The sequence below is a fragment of the Oryctolagus cuniculus genome, chromosome 3 (assembly GCF_964237555.1).
Source record: "Oryctolagus cuniculus chromosome 3, mOryCun1.1, whole genome shotgun sequence".
Classification (NCBI taxonomy): domain Eukaryota; kingdom Metazoa; phylum Chordata; class Mammalia; order Lagomorpha; family Leporidae; genus Oryctolagus; species Oryctolagus cuniculus.
The window spans coordinates 82,115,429-82,129,669 of NC_091434.1; the positions used below are offsets into that span (position 1 = coordinate 82,115,429).

General features: G+C 38.6%; 1 protein-coding gene across 2 annotated transcripts in view; it reads left to right on the forward strand.

Moving 5' to 3' along the window:
• Positions 1–14,241, forward strand: part of LOC100338139 (CD302 antigen) — a 150,659-nt gene that overhangs the window by 56,635 nt on the left and 79,783 nt on the right. For both annotated transcript variants that reach the window (XM_070070821.1, XM_070070822.1), the window contains exons 17-23: positions 1,255–1,290; positions 1,690–1,865; positions 4,405–4,472; positions 4,737–4,813; positions 5,402–5,541; positions 8,108–8,213; positions 8,427–8,587. In XM_070070821.1, coding sequence (XP_069926922.1) covers positions 1,255–1,290; positions 1,690–1,865; positions 4,405–4,472; positions 4,737–4,813; positions 5,402–5,541; positions 8,108–8,213; positions 8,427–8,587 — 764 coding nt within the window. The remainder of the gene's footprint in view (positions 1–1,254; positions 1,291–1,689; positions 1,866–4,404; positions 4,473–4,736; positions 4,814–5,401; positions 5,542–8,107; positions 8,214–8,426; positions 8,588–14,241) is intronic.

Consider the following 14,241-nt stretch of genomic DNA (forward strand, 5'->3'; position numbering starts at 1 on the left):
ATAAATTTCAAGTAGCCACAACCACTACTGCTATATATACTTTTAAATATTCCTTTTATGATTGAACTGTGTAAACAATAAAGGTCATAAAGTTTTCAGTAAAATTACCTGTTACATAGCTACCCAAACACAGCTGTGTTTATTTATGTCTTGATTCCTCCAACACACAAATGATCAGAAGTTTTTGACAAGATTACAGACAAGACACTACATTTTTAGTGGGCTTGCAGCATTATCAATGGAAATTATCCAACATAAAGGGAAGTGGCTGAGAGAAACCAAAGATACTGAGTATGCAGGCAGTCCTCTGAGTAGGATCTTCTATACCTTAGGCTCTGATACCACAGCAAAATTAAAAGCAGCTATTTTGCCCAGTTATTGCTAAGATTAAGTGAGTTGTGTGTTTGACTTGAAGCCAGTGTGCCCTGGGGCCAGAATGAAAAGGGGGAGGAATACAGCTGGGATCCTGTGAGGAGCTGTCTAGGTGCTTCCTTAGAAATGATCACATGATTGCCATACTTCCCTGTGAGTTCAGTGGTAGGGTCTCATTTTTATAGAGTAGAAAATTGAAGATCAGAGAATTAAGTAACTCATTCAGAGTACCACAACAGCAAAGCAAATGAGGGCATTTGGACGTTGGCCTCCCATCTTTGAAGCCCATACTTCTGTGTAACATGCCTTATTTCTTCCATTTCCATCCAGGAATCCTGAGGAATTATTTTTTTCCCTAGTTTTCTCTCATATTCTCCAAAGGTTCAATACTGAGATGTCAAATTTTTTTCCAGTGGCTTCTTGGAGGGACAATAAACTCCACCAACATAGATTTACAGAACAATTACTCAGATTCCACTGGATAGAGCAGTCATTCTTAGATATCCTCATCAACAAGGAGGATTATCTTGGTGCATATTCCTTAGTGATTCTTTGTAATGCATACAATGTTTTTTACTTTTTATTGTTTTCTAAAGATTGTATTTTATCCATCTGGTACTTCAGTTACAACTTCCATGATAGCTAAAGGACTGTTGCTAATACTGGTAATACTTTATTCATGTTCACTAAAGCAGTTTTAGCATAGGCCCTACAAAATTCAATTAGGTGAACATAACTTGAAATGAAATGATTTGGCTAGATACAGATGAACCTCAGCAATACTACAAGTCCCTTTACATTATATTAAAGACCCTATTTATAGTTTACCATGATCTGTAATTGCATATTAAATTTAAGTTACTTGCTTTCTTCCTAAAACAGGTCATACTCCAAAAACACCAGAATGGTACAACCCAGGTGAGTTAAGAGAAATGAAATTTAGCTGAAGTGTTTTTTTTGATACTGTGCAAGATAATTGTGTAAGTACCAACTTCTTGTCTATCATATCTTCAAATGAAACACACATACACACACACACACACATACACACACACCCTACAACAGCAAGCAGGGAGGTGGGTGGCTTGTGTGGGATGAGAGGGTGAGGCTGGGTTTTTCCCACTCTGTGAATACAGGAAGGCGGCAGAATCTGTGGCTCAGGAACCCTTCGTTCTTCCCATCAGTACTGGTCCAGCTAGAGAGATCTACAGTCCGGATTAGTCACTCTTCATAAATATTTTAGAACATAAACCCCACATTCCAAGAGTAGAGTTTGCTTTGCACAACCCTAACTCCAATCTTCCTTTTCTTCTTTAGAGCGTGCTGGAATTCATGGACTTCCACTTATAGTTGAAGAAAGTGAATATTGGTTTGTCGCTGAACCTCACTTAAACTTTGAAGAAGCTTTCCTGTACTGTGCTAGCAATCACAGCGTTCTTGCCACTATCACATCTTTTACAGGACTGAGAGCCATCAGGAACAGAATAGCCAATGTAATTTCAACGAATGCATTTTAATATAATTTTAATTTTTACATTTATTCTGTTAAAATAACAGAAGGGGTCTTCAAAAAGTTCATGGAAATGTGTATTATAAAAAAAAAAAAAAAAAAACCTGTACATGGATTTCAATTTTTTGTACCAAAATAGACTTTTTTTTTTAATTTGACAGGTAGAGTTATAGAGTATGAGAGAGAGACAGAGAGAAAAGTCTTCCTTCCATTGGTTCACTCCCCAAATGGCCACTACGGCCCCCACTGAGCCAATCTGAAGCCAGGAGCCAGGTGCTTCTTCCTGGTCTCCCATGTGGGTGCAGGGCCCAAGCACTTGGGCCATCCTCCACTGCACTCCTGGGCCACAGCAGAGAGCTGGACTGGAAGAGGGGCAACCGGGACTAGAACCCAGCACCCACCGTGTGGGATGCCGGCATCACAGGCGGAGGATTAACCAAGTGAGCCACGGCGCTGGCCCCCAAAATAAACTTTTAATTCCATTTTCCATGAACTTTTGGAAGTCTTCTTGTGTTTCAAAAATGTTGCCAAAATGTACAAAACTTAAATGTTCCTCTAAGATAAGATTTGCCTCACAACATCCAAAATTCAGTGTTTCACCTTAGAAAGGTTAAATAGAATTGCTTCTTTTAAAATATGTAAGATTAATAGTAGGGGTAAATTTATGAGATGAATATTAGTTTTTTTTTTTTTTTAATTTTTGGTTTTTTTTTTGTTTGTTTGTTTGTTTTGTTTTTTTTTTTTATCTTTTATTTAATGAATATAAATTTCCAAAGTACGACTCATGGGTTACAATGGCTTCCCCCCCCATACCGTCCCTCCCACCAACAACCCTCCCCTTTCCCACTCCCTCTCCCCTTCCATTCACATCAAGATTCATTTTCGATTATCTTAATATACAGAAGATCAGCTTAGTATACCTTAAGTAAGTATTTCAACAGTTTGCTCCCACACAGAAACATAAAGTGAAAAATAATAGATGATTTTTTTAAAATGATGATGAAATCAGATCAGACCTATTGTCATGTTTAATCCCAGTGAGAGTCAAGTTGGGAATTGAAAATTTCTTTCTTTTTTTTTTTTTTTTTTTTTTACAGAAGATCAGTTTAGTGTACATTAAGTAAAGATTTCAGTCGTTTGCACCCCCATAGAAACACAAAGTGAAATATACTGTTTGAGTACTCGTTATAGCATTAAGCCTCAGTGTACAGCACGTTAAGGACCGAGATCCTACATGAGGAGTAAGTGCACAGTGACTCCTGTTGTTGACTTTACCAATTGACACTCCTGTTTATGGCATCAGTAATCTCCCTATGCACCAGTTATGAGTTTCCAAGGCTATGGAAGCCCCTTGAGTTCTCCGACTCTTATCTTGTTTAGACACGGTCATAGTCAAAGTGGAGGTTCTCTCCTCCCTTCAGAGAAAGGCACCTCCCTCTTTGAAGACCTGTTCTTTCCACTGGGATCTCACTCACAGAGATCTTTTTGCCAGAGTGTCTTGGCTTTCCATGCCTGAAATACTCTCATGGGCTTTTCAGCCAGACCCGAGTGCCTTTAGGGCTGATTCTGAGGCCAGAGTGCTATTTAGGACATCCGCCATTCTATGAGTCTGCTGAGTATCTCACTTCCCATGTTGGATCACTCTCCCCTTTATTTATTCTATCGGTTGGTGTTAGCAGATACTAGACTTGTTTATGTGCTCCCTTTGACTCTTAGTCCTTTCATTATGATCAATTGTGAACTGAAATTGATCACTTGGAGTAGTGAGATGGCATTGGCACATGCCACCTTGATGGGATTGAATTGGAATCCCCTGGTATGTTTCCAACTCTACCAATTGGGGCAAGTCAGCCCGAGCATGTCCCAAATTATACATCTCTTCCCTCTCTTATTCCCACTCTTATGTTTAACAGGGATCACATTTCGGTTAATTTTCAACACTTAAGAATAACTGTGTGATAATTACAGAATTAAACCAGTCATATTAAGTAGAACAGACAAAAAAAAATACTATGAGGGATAATGTATTAAGTTGTCCATTAGCAGTCAGAGCTATGCTGATCAAGTCACCATTTCTCATAGTGTCCATTTCACTTCAGGAGGTTTATGAGATGAATATTAGTAAGATAAATGATCCTTATCCCTTGTCACATTTTTAATAAAGTTGCATGTCTAGTTAACTTAAGTTTGGGTTTCTACTAATGAATAACTGCAAAATAAGTTAATTCATTTATTTTTAAATTTTTCACTTAATTGTAATAAAACATTGTGTGTCCAGTTAAAGTGTCAGTCCAATTAATAATTATTTACTTATAGTAACCATATTTTCTGTTCCAAAATAAGACCATTGAATATACAGAGAATTTTCAAATTACTTATTTTGGTGAAAGTGCTTATTTGTGTAATTTTGAGACCAAAGTAGTAGGATATCTGGGAATTTTATGGTGTGTAGTTATAGTAAGGCAGGTGTTTACTTAGAAAATGCAGCACATGTAAGGATGAATGTTTGGTTTGTGTTTCAGATCTCTGGTGATGAACAGAAGTGGTGGGTGAGAACAGATGAACGGCTAATAGATCATCCTTTTTCACTGTATGTAATGTACTGATTCTGCCTTTGTAAAGTTGCCCCTTAAAGCAGTATAATTTTCCCTTTACTAAATGTACAACTATTTATAAATAATTTTGAACATTAATCTATAAATTGTCTATGTTAGAAAAAGCCAACTCTCTTTGCATATTAGCATCAAGAAAAGAGTGGTATAAAATGGAATCATTATAGAATTAAAATAATAGTAAAGAGTGGAATAGAATATCTAATGATATGATGAATTGTCAATCTCTCATTTTCTTTCAGCTCACATCATCGATGGCACTACTTTCCTATGTTTTGGGAGGAATGCTTGTACATGTCTGCCAAGACTTGGCTTATGGGTAAAGCTAATTCCAAACCCTTTACTGTTGATTGTGCAATATGTCAACTCTAGGTTCAGTTACAGTCTTAATCTTGTTTTCCTTCTGATCATTTGTTTGGTAGCTTCATCTTATGCTGATTTATTGTTAATGATAATAGCTCAAATTTCCAAATGCAAATAAAGGTAATTTTTACTGTGAATACTTTAACTTCCTTTATCCTAAAACAGTTACTTAGAAATGAGCTAACCATTATCATAACTGATAAGCTTACTGACAAATTTACAAATTTAAAGCAGGTAGTAGTTCTAAAATACATAGTTTAGGTCCTTTTCTCCCTTATTAAACCTCCCCTTTGATTTGCTTCCTGTTTCCTGTCATCACTCCTTGGATGATGTGATAGCCAGCTCAAATATGTGCTTTTTTATAGGCAATGTTTCATATGCTACAGCCTACTAAATGAATAATAATAGATGACTGGAATGGAAAGGGAATATATTTTTACCATTTGGGAAAGATTGAGTTAAGCCTTTCTTTGCCACTGGATTATTTTTTAAATGTGCTGAATGAAAAATTCTCATCATAGTAATCCTGCTTTTCATTTTTCAGACTTAAATAAACCAGCAGACTGTAATACCAAGTTGCCCTTCATCTGTGAAAAATATAGTGTATCTTCATTAGAGACATACAGTCCGGATCCTACAGCTAAAATACAATGCTCTGAGAAATGGATTCCTTTTGGGAATAAGGTAAAAGAGAATTGCTTCATTGTGCATACAATGATTGCTTTCACCTTGCTTATATGGCCTAGTGGAGAATAACAGCCAGTCAGACAACATCCCTAAGATCTCCTCTGCATACTTGGATATTCCACATGGCACTGTTTATTGCCAGAAACCATGGGTGGAACTAAGAGTTAACTCTCAAGCTAGTCGTGTCCAGAGATAGGTCTTTCAAAATGCTGCATTTCTGTGCCCTTGCTACTAACACTGCAATTGCTAAAGTGGTTGGCCGTTGGATGGTAATCCATTGAACAGTCAGGACTGTCTCTGTGTGCAAATAGGAAGCTGAATTAATTTCTAACTGACGTTTTCTTTCCTCCATCAAGCAGAACATCCAAGCAGTACCTTCCAATCAAATTACACCAGCATTTCCCAATCTACCTTCTAGGGACTCCACACATGCTACAAAATGTTAGCCATTGACTCTGTCTCCATGTACAGGTTTTATGATTAAGTAGGTTTGGGAAATGTTACATTCTATATCTGCCTCTTTGAGGTGCATAATCTGTATTGGCATATGTATCTGTTAGGAAATGCATTTGGCTGCTAAAGAGAAATTGTCACAGTATGTTAAAACATTTATTCTCTTGCATAAAACAAGTGTGAAGGTTAGCAGAATGTGCTGGTATCTTCCAAACAAACTACATTTGTTTCTATTCTGCCATCTTTAATATAAGGTTCCCAAGCTCAATTTTAAGTTGTTCTCTATCTAGAGTCTTCTAGAAACTACCCAATGACTTTCTCGGTATCTCATAGGCTTCTTAAATCTGTAAGAAGTCTGAAAAAAAAATTTGTAGGATGTTTCAAGGAACACAGTTTAATATGTACTACTTCAAAGGTGGGTGATTAGTGTAGTGGGGAAGTCTTCACTAACAGAGTACTCGAGTTTGAGTCCTGGCTTCTGGTCCTGTCCACAGATAGGTCCTGCTGATGCAGATCCTGGAAGTACTTCTGTCCCTGCCACTCATGTGGGAGACTTAGACTGAGATCCTGAGTCTTGGCTTCAGCCTAGCGCAACCCAGGCTATTGTGGGCATTTGGAGAGTGAAACAGCAGATGGGAGATGTCTCTGTCTGTCTATCTGTCTATCTATCTCTCTATCTATTTCTCTGCCTTTCAAATAAGTAAAAATTCTTAAAAGATATACCATTCTACACTAAACTAATTAAAAATAAAAAGGGAAAATAAAGCTTCCAGCTGTAAACATCTATAATAAAGCATGTATTTTGACTCTTTAAAATTAGGAAAATTTTTAATTCCCCAGGGTACAAATATTGTTAATTTGCATAATTAATATAAATTTTAATTAAAATATTCTGCCAAGAGATAGAGAAATGATTTCTGTTAAAATGTAGGGTTTTTTAAGATTTATTTTATTTATTTGAAAGGCAAAGTTACAGAGAGAAAGATCTACCACCCACTGATTCACTCCCCAAATGGCTGCAACAGCCGAGGCTGGGCCAGCCTAAACCCAGGAGCTAGGAGCTTCTTCTGGGTCCCCCACAGTGGGTACAGAGGCCAAAGGATTTGGGCCATCTTCCACTGCTTTCCCAGGTGTATTAATAGGGAGCTGGATGGGAAGTGGAGCAGCCTGGTCTCGAACCAGCACCCATACAGGATGCCTGCATTGCAGGTGGCAGCTTAATCCATTATAGCACATGCTGGCCCCAAATTTTGTTTCTTGATATAAAGAGGTAATGATTAAGAGCACAGACGTTGAAGTCAGATGGAACAGAGGCTTGAATGCTGACTGTACTACTGTGTGGCTGCTTCACTTATGGAGTAAGTTACTTAACTGCCCTGTGCTCCAGTTTCCCCATCTGTTGTGAGAATTAAATAGCACTATACAAATTGCTTAGCATGGGAATTACTCAATAAATTGAAAATGTACACACAAATGTATACTTCAAAGGACTCATGGAAAATGAAATTAAAAGAAGTGTAATTTGCTACAAAAATTCTTGCATAGTTTTATCATAATATGAATTTTCCGTGAACATTTTGAAGAGCCTCATATCATAGTTTGATAACCTCCATTCGGTTGTTTAAGCTGAAGTGTATAAACCAGAATTCTTTAAAAGTTTTTATTTATGTTAAAGAGTGAGAGAGAAAGAAGCAGAACAAACTTCTCTCCACTGGTTCACTTCCTAAATGGCTGCAACAGCCAGGGCTGGTCCTGATGATAGCAAGGAGATGGGAACTCCGTCCTGGTCTCCACATGGGTGTCAGGGGCACAAGTACATGGGCCATCTTCCACTGCTTTCCCAAGCACATTCAGCGGTGGAACTGGACAGAAAGCCGAGAGCTGGGATTCCAACCTGCACTCTGATAAGGGATGCTGCCGTTGCCACGTGGGGCTTAACCTCCAGTACCACAATGCTGTCCCTAAACCAGAATTCCTGTCGTACTACTTTGTACATTTCCATATCTCATAGACTGAAAATTAGAATCTCTCTAAGAGATAAGACATTTACCTCTTTTGTGAGCTCTCCTTTGTCTGTAATCTTATGCTTAATTTATGTCTTTGTTTGCAGTGTTTTCTAAAGATCACACCCCAGTTTCTTACATTTTCTCAAGCCAATGATGTCTGTCATTCCTATGGTGGCACCCTTCCTTCAGTGTTGAGCCAGAGTGAACAAGGTACCAGAATTGTTTGGGAAACACATTTTATTTTGATTTGAAATCCAAGTTTGTTTGCAGAAGCTGTGGGGGATTAACATATAATCTTATTAAACTACTGTTTTGCAGAGTAGGAAAAAGGCTATCTTGATGGATAAGCAAAAATATTCAATGACATCTTTAGTATATCTTTGAATAAATCAAATATCTTTTTAAAAAATCTCCTTTTAACAGATTTTATTACATCCTTGCTTCCGGATATGAAAAGTACTTTATGGATTGGTTTGCGCTGGACTTCCCAGGAAAGGATAAACAAATGGACGGATAACAAACAGCTGACCTACAGTAACTTTCACCCATTATTGGTTGGTCGGAGGCTGCAGATACCAGCAAATGTAAGTTTTCTAAAAATCAGCAATGTATATAACTCTGTGAAATGCCTAATCCTCCATAAGTTATTAGATTAAGAACAAGAGCCTATTGTATGATTCCATTATATCAAATGTCTAGAAGAGACACATCTGTAAAGACGGTCGCTAAGTAGTTTCTAGAAGCTAAGGAAGGGGGCCGGCATTGTGATGCAGCAGGTAAAGCCAGTTCCTGTCCTAGCTGCTCCACTTCCCATTCAGCTCCTTAGTAAGGGACAAGCAGCAGAAAATGGCCCAGTGGCTGAAGCTCTTGGCTCCTAGCTTGAGCCTGGCCCAGCACTGGCCATTGCTACCAGCGTGTAGCAGAGGTTCTCTCTCAATCCCTCTCTCTCTCCCTCTCTCTCCCCCTCCCCCTGCCTCTCTCCCTCCCTCCCTCTCTTTGTCTCTCCCTCTCTTTCTGTAACTCTGACTTTCAAATAAATAAATCTTAAAGCTAAGGTGAATGAAGGGGTTGAAGGTAATGGCTACTGGTTCTGGGGTTTCTTTTAGAAAGAGTGAAAATGTGCTACAGTTGATTAGGTGTTTGTTGTACAACTCTTGAATACACCAAAAACTATTGAAATGTGTCATTTGAATTATAAGTTCAATAAAGCTGTTACAAGAAGAACATGTGTTTCTCCAGCTTTCAGATAGTTGCCCTGGTTTTGCATGGTGGCATCAGATTCCATTGTAATTATTTTATAACCCTCAGGTAGTAAGTTGTAAATAGGAGCTTAACATGTATGAGCTTTGAGTTATCAGCCTCTGTATCTTAAGCAAAAAGGTACATAATTGGTGATTGGAGATTATATTTTCCTAAGAGCTGGACACAAAAAACTGTGGGAGAGAAGAGGAAATTGTACTGACAATACTTATGGTGACACCATGTTATTCCCCACTTCTTCTGTCTTTACTGCTTTGTTGATGCAGAACACATTTCGCACAAAGGGCAGTGATTGAGACATTAAAACGACAAACTCCAATAATATGTCCTAGATAGTAAGCAAATGATGTTCCTAGTACAATGTTAGTTTGCTCAAGATTGGTGTTGGGAGCAAAGGGAACTCTGAATCATGTATAACCATGTACAAAGTAGACAAAAATAATACTTGGTTATCATAGAAAATGTGGAAGCTGTAGAAGACTAAACACAAGGGGCTGGAGCTGTGCTGTAGTAGACTAAGCCTTCACCTACAGCACCGGCATCCCATATGGGTGCCAATTCGTGTCCTGGCTGCCCCTCTTTAGGTCCAGCTCTCTACTTAGAGCCTGGGAAAGCAGTAGAAGATGGCCCAAGTGCGTGGACCTCTGCAGCCTCTTGGGAGACCCTGAAGAAGCCCCTGGCTTCAGCTCCAGCTGTTGCAATCATTTGAGGAATGAACAGCAGAATTTGAGGAATTTGAACCGGTGGATGGAAAACCTTTCTCTCTTTCTCCCCCTCTCTCTGTCTGTAACTCTACCTCTCAAATAAAAAAGTAAAATATTTAAAAAAAGAAGACTAAACAAAACAAAAAAGTCAACCTTAATCTCTCTTAAACTTCTGACAAAGGCTTTTAAACTTCTTTTCTTTAAGGTTTTATTTATTAACTTGAGAGGCAGAGTTACAGAGAGGCGGAGCGGGGGGCGGGGGGTCTTCCATCTACTGTTTCACTCCCCAGATGCCCACAATGACTGGAGCTGAGACTGTCTGAAGTCAGGACCCAGGAGCTTCTTCCAGGTCTTGCATGTGAGTACAGAGGCCCAAGTTCTTGGGCCATCTTCTAAAGTTTTACTCTCAGGCCATTACATAGAGCTGGATCAGATGAGGAGTAACTGGGACACAAACCGGTGCCCATATGGGATGCCAGCTTTGCAGTCAGAAGCTTAGCCTACTAGGCTACAGCACCAGGCACCAGGTTTTTAAACTTTTAACCATAGGGCTGGTGCTGTGGCTTAGCAGGTAAAGCCGGCACTTGCTGTGCCAACATCCCATATGGGCTCTGGTTCGAATCCCGGCTGCTCCACTTCCCATCCAGCTCTCTGCTATTGCCTGGGAGAGCAGTAGAAGACGGCCCAAGTCTTTGGGCCCCTATACCTACATGGGAAGACCTGGAGGAAGTTCTTGGTTCCTGGCCTCCGATTGGCGCATCTCTGGCCATTACGGCCAATTGGGGAGTGAAACAACAGATGAAAGACTTCTTTCTCTCTGCTTCTCCTCCTCTCTGTGCAACTCTTTCAAATAAATAAAACTTAAAGAAAAATAAACTTTTAACCATAACCTATATATAGTAAGAAATACAATTAAATCACTAGCCAGGAGATGGATAAATATAATATTAAATTGAACTAAGAGTTTTAGGAAAAATAATTACTCTCAGAGATTATCCACACTGATATTTTCATTTTGTTCCATTCCATTCTTCTTTGTTATCCTATCTTATCCTATTCTGCTCAATTTCATTATCTCAAATATTAGACAAAATCTGCTGAATTAATTTCATGACCTACTAAATGGGTCTTAAGCTGTATTTGAGCCCTGACTCAGGCAATCACAATGAATATTTCAGCACTTTTTTTTCTAGAACTTTACATATGTTGTTTTCATGACATAGATGGATAATAGTATAATCTAGTGTACTCTACTTTTCTTACTTAGTGGTTTCTTGCCTTTTTAATTTTTATTTTAAGTAGTTCAGATAATACAGAGAAGTATAGAGTTCACTGAGCATACATAGATTTAACAATTTTTAACATTTTGCCATATTTGCTTAATACATAAATATATGCACTATTTTTCTTGAAAGCAATGATTAAAATATTTTTAGAGGAATTTTTTTTAGAGATTTATTTATTTGAAAGTCAGCGTTACACAGAGAGAAAGAGCGGCGGAGAGAGAAGTCTTCCATCCGCTGGTTCACTCCCCAATTGGCTGCAATGGCTGGAGCTGAGCCGATCCAAAGCCAGGAGCCAGGAGCTTCTTCAAGGTCTCCCACGCAGGTGTAGGGGCCCAAAGACTTGATCCATCTTCCATTGCTTTCCCAGGCCATAGCAGAGAGCTGGATCGGATGTGGAGTAGCTGGGACGCAAATGGGTGCCCATATGGGATGCCAGCACTGCAGGCAGCGGCTTTACCCACTATGTCACAGTGCCAGCCCCTGATTAAAATATTAATGTCACATAATATGGGATCATGACAGAGATCATAAAAGAGCAAATAAGGCTGTATTATCATGTAAGGAGTGTAATTCAGTGAAGACAAACATTAATAAATATCTACATAACAATAATAATATCTGCATAACAAAATATATGTTCATCACACATTTTATTAACTTCTACATATGAGAGAAAACCTATGATACTTGTGTTTCTGTGTCTGGATTATTTCACTTAGCATAATGATCTCTAATTCCATCCATTTTTCCATCAAATTTATTGCAAATGTCAGGATTTCAAATCCTTTCAAATAAATAAATGAATCTTTTCTTAAAAAAAAGCTACTTTTAATTGTTACACAATATTGTCTGAGCTAAGCCATCATTTACCTAACATGGTGTATATGAAGTTGATCTCAGCTTTATACATTAATAGATACTGCGGCCAGGAGCATCTTGGTGTATAATCTTCGCTTATATTTAAATTACATTTTTAAATTGTGAAAAGTCATCTAGCCAGATTAAATGCTATAAGTAGTTATAAAGCTTGGTTACCAAATTGCTTTCTGGAAAGACTCATGAGTTTGTGTTGCCGTCAGTAGTTTATTGCCCATCTGTCCTCACCAGCACGTTAATAATTTTAACATGTATTAAGCAGTTAATGTGTGGGGAACTCTCCTAATATACACGTTCATTATTTCATTTAATGTTCATTATAGTTGTTAAATAGCCATGTTACTCTTACCCTACCTTAGAAATGCGAAGACAGTCACAGAGAGCCAGGTCACTTGCCAGAGGGCATGTAGCCCACTTGTGGAGAGTGGGGATTTAAATCCAGGTCTCACAGTCTGCACAGTTCTCTCACCTCTCTACTCCATTGCCTGCAATGAATATTAGCTTCTTAAAACTTGCTAATTTCCCACTTTAAATGATGTATTTTCAGTGATATTTCACTAATTTCTTCTCATTTTAAAACATCTGTTTATTTGAAAGGCAGAATGGCCAAAAGAGAGGGAGAGACAGAGGGAGAAAGAGATCTTCCATCTGTTGGTTCACTCCATAAATGGCCGCAACAGCCAGGGATGAGCCAGGCTTTATAAAGCCGGGCTCCAGGGACTCCATCTTGATCATCTACATATGCAGCAGGGGCCCACGCACCTGGGGTGTCCTCCACTGCTTTTCCATGTACATAAGCAGAGAGCTGAATCAGCAGTGGAGCAGCCTGGATGTGGGATGCCATTGTCATAGACAACAGCTTAACCCCTGCTGCACCACAACATTTGCCCCATACATTTCTCTGGTTTCTAATGAAAATAAACTTCCATAGGTTATATAATAATTTTATCTCATCAAACTTGGATGTTTTTGCCTTTGTAAACTTATCTATCAAACCCTTCATGTATTTTTATTGATTTCATGACTTTTTTTTAACTTTTATTTAATGAATATAAATTTCCAAAGTACGATTTATGGATTACAATGGCTTCCCCCACATACCGTCCCTCCCACCCACTACCCTCCCCTTTCCCACTCCCTCTCCCCTTCCATTCACATCAAGATTCATTTTTGATTATCTTAATATACAGAAGATCAGCTTAGTATACATTAAGTAAGGATTTCAACAGTTTGCTCCCACACAGAAACATAAAGTGAAAAATAATAGATGATTTTTTTAAAATGATGATGAAATCAGATCAGACCTATTGTCATGTTTAATCCCAGTGAGAGTCAAGTTGGGAGTTGATAATTTCTTTCTTTTTTTTTTTTTTTTTTTTTTTACAGAGGATCAGTTTAGTATACATTAAGTAAAGATTTCAACAGTTTGCACCCACACAGAAACACAAAGTGAAAAATACTGTTTGAGTACTAGTTATAGCATTAAATCTCAATACACAGCACATTAAGGACAGAGATCCTACATGAGGAGTAAGTGCACAGTGACTCCTGTTGTTGACTTTACCAATTGACACTCCTGTCTATGGCATCAGTAGTCTCCCTATGCTCCAGTCATGAGTTTCCAAGGCTATGGAAGCCCTCTGAGTTCTCCGATTCTTATCTTGTTTAGACAAGGTCATAGTCAAAGTGGAGGTTCTCTCCTCCCTTCAGAGAAAGGTACCTCCTTCTTTGAAGACCTGTTCTTTCCACTGGGATCTCACTCGCAGAGATCTTTTGCCAGAGTGTCTTGGCTTTCCATGCCTGAAATACTCTCATGGGCTTTTCAGCCAGATCCGAATGCCTTTAGGGCTGATTCTGAGGCCAGAGTGCTATTTAGGACATCTGCCATTCTATGAGTCTGCTGAGTATCTCGCTTCCCATGTTGGATCACTCTCCCCTTTATTTATTCCATCAGTTAGTGTTAGCAGGTACTAGACTTGTTTATGTGCTCCCTTTGACTCTTAGTCCTTTCATTATGATCAATTGTGAACTGAAATTGATCACTTGGAATAGTGAGATGGCATTGGTACATGCCACCTTGATGGGATTGAATTGGAATCCCCTGGTATGTTT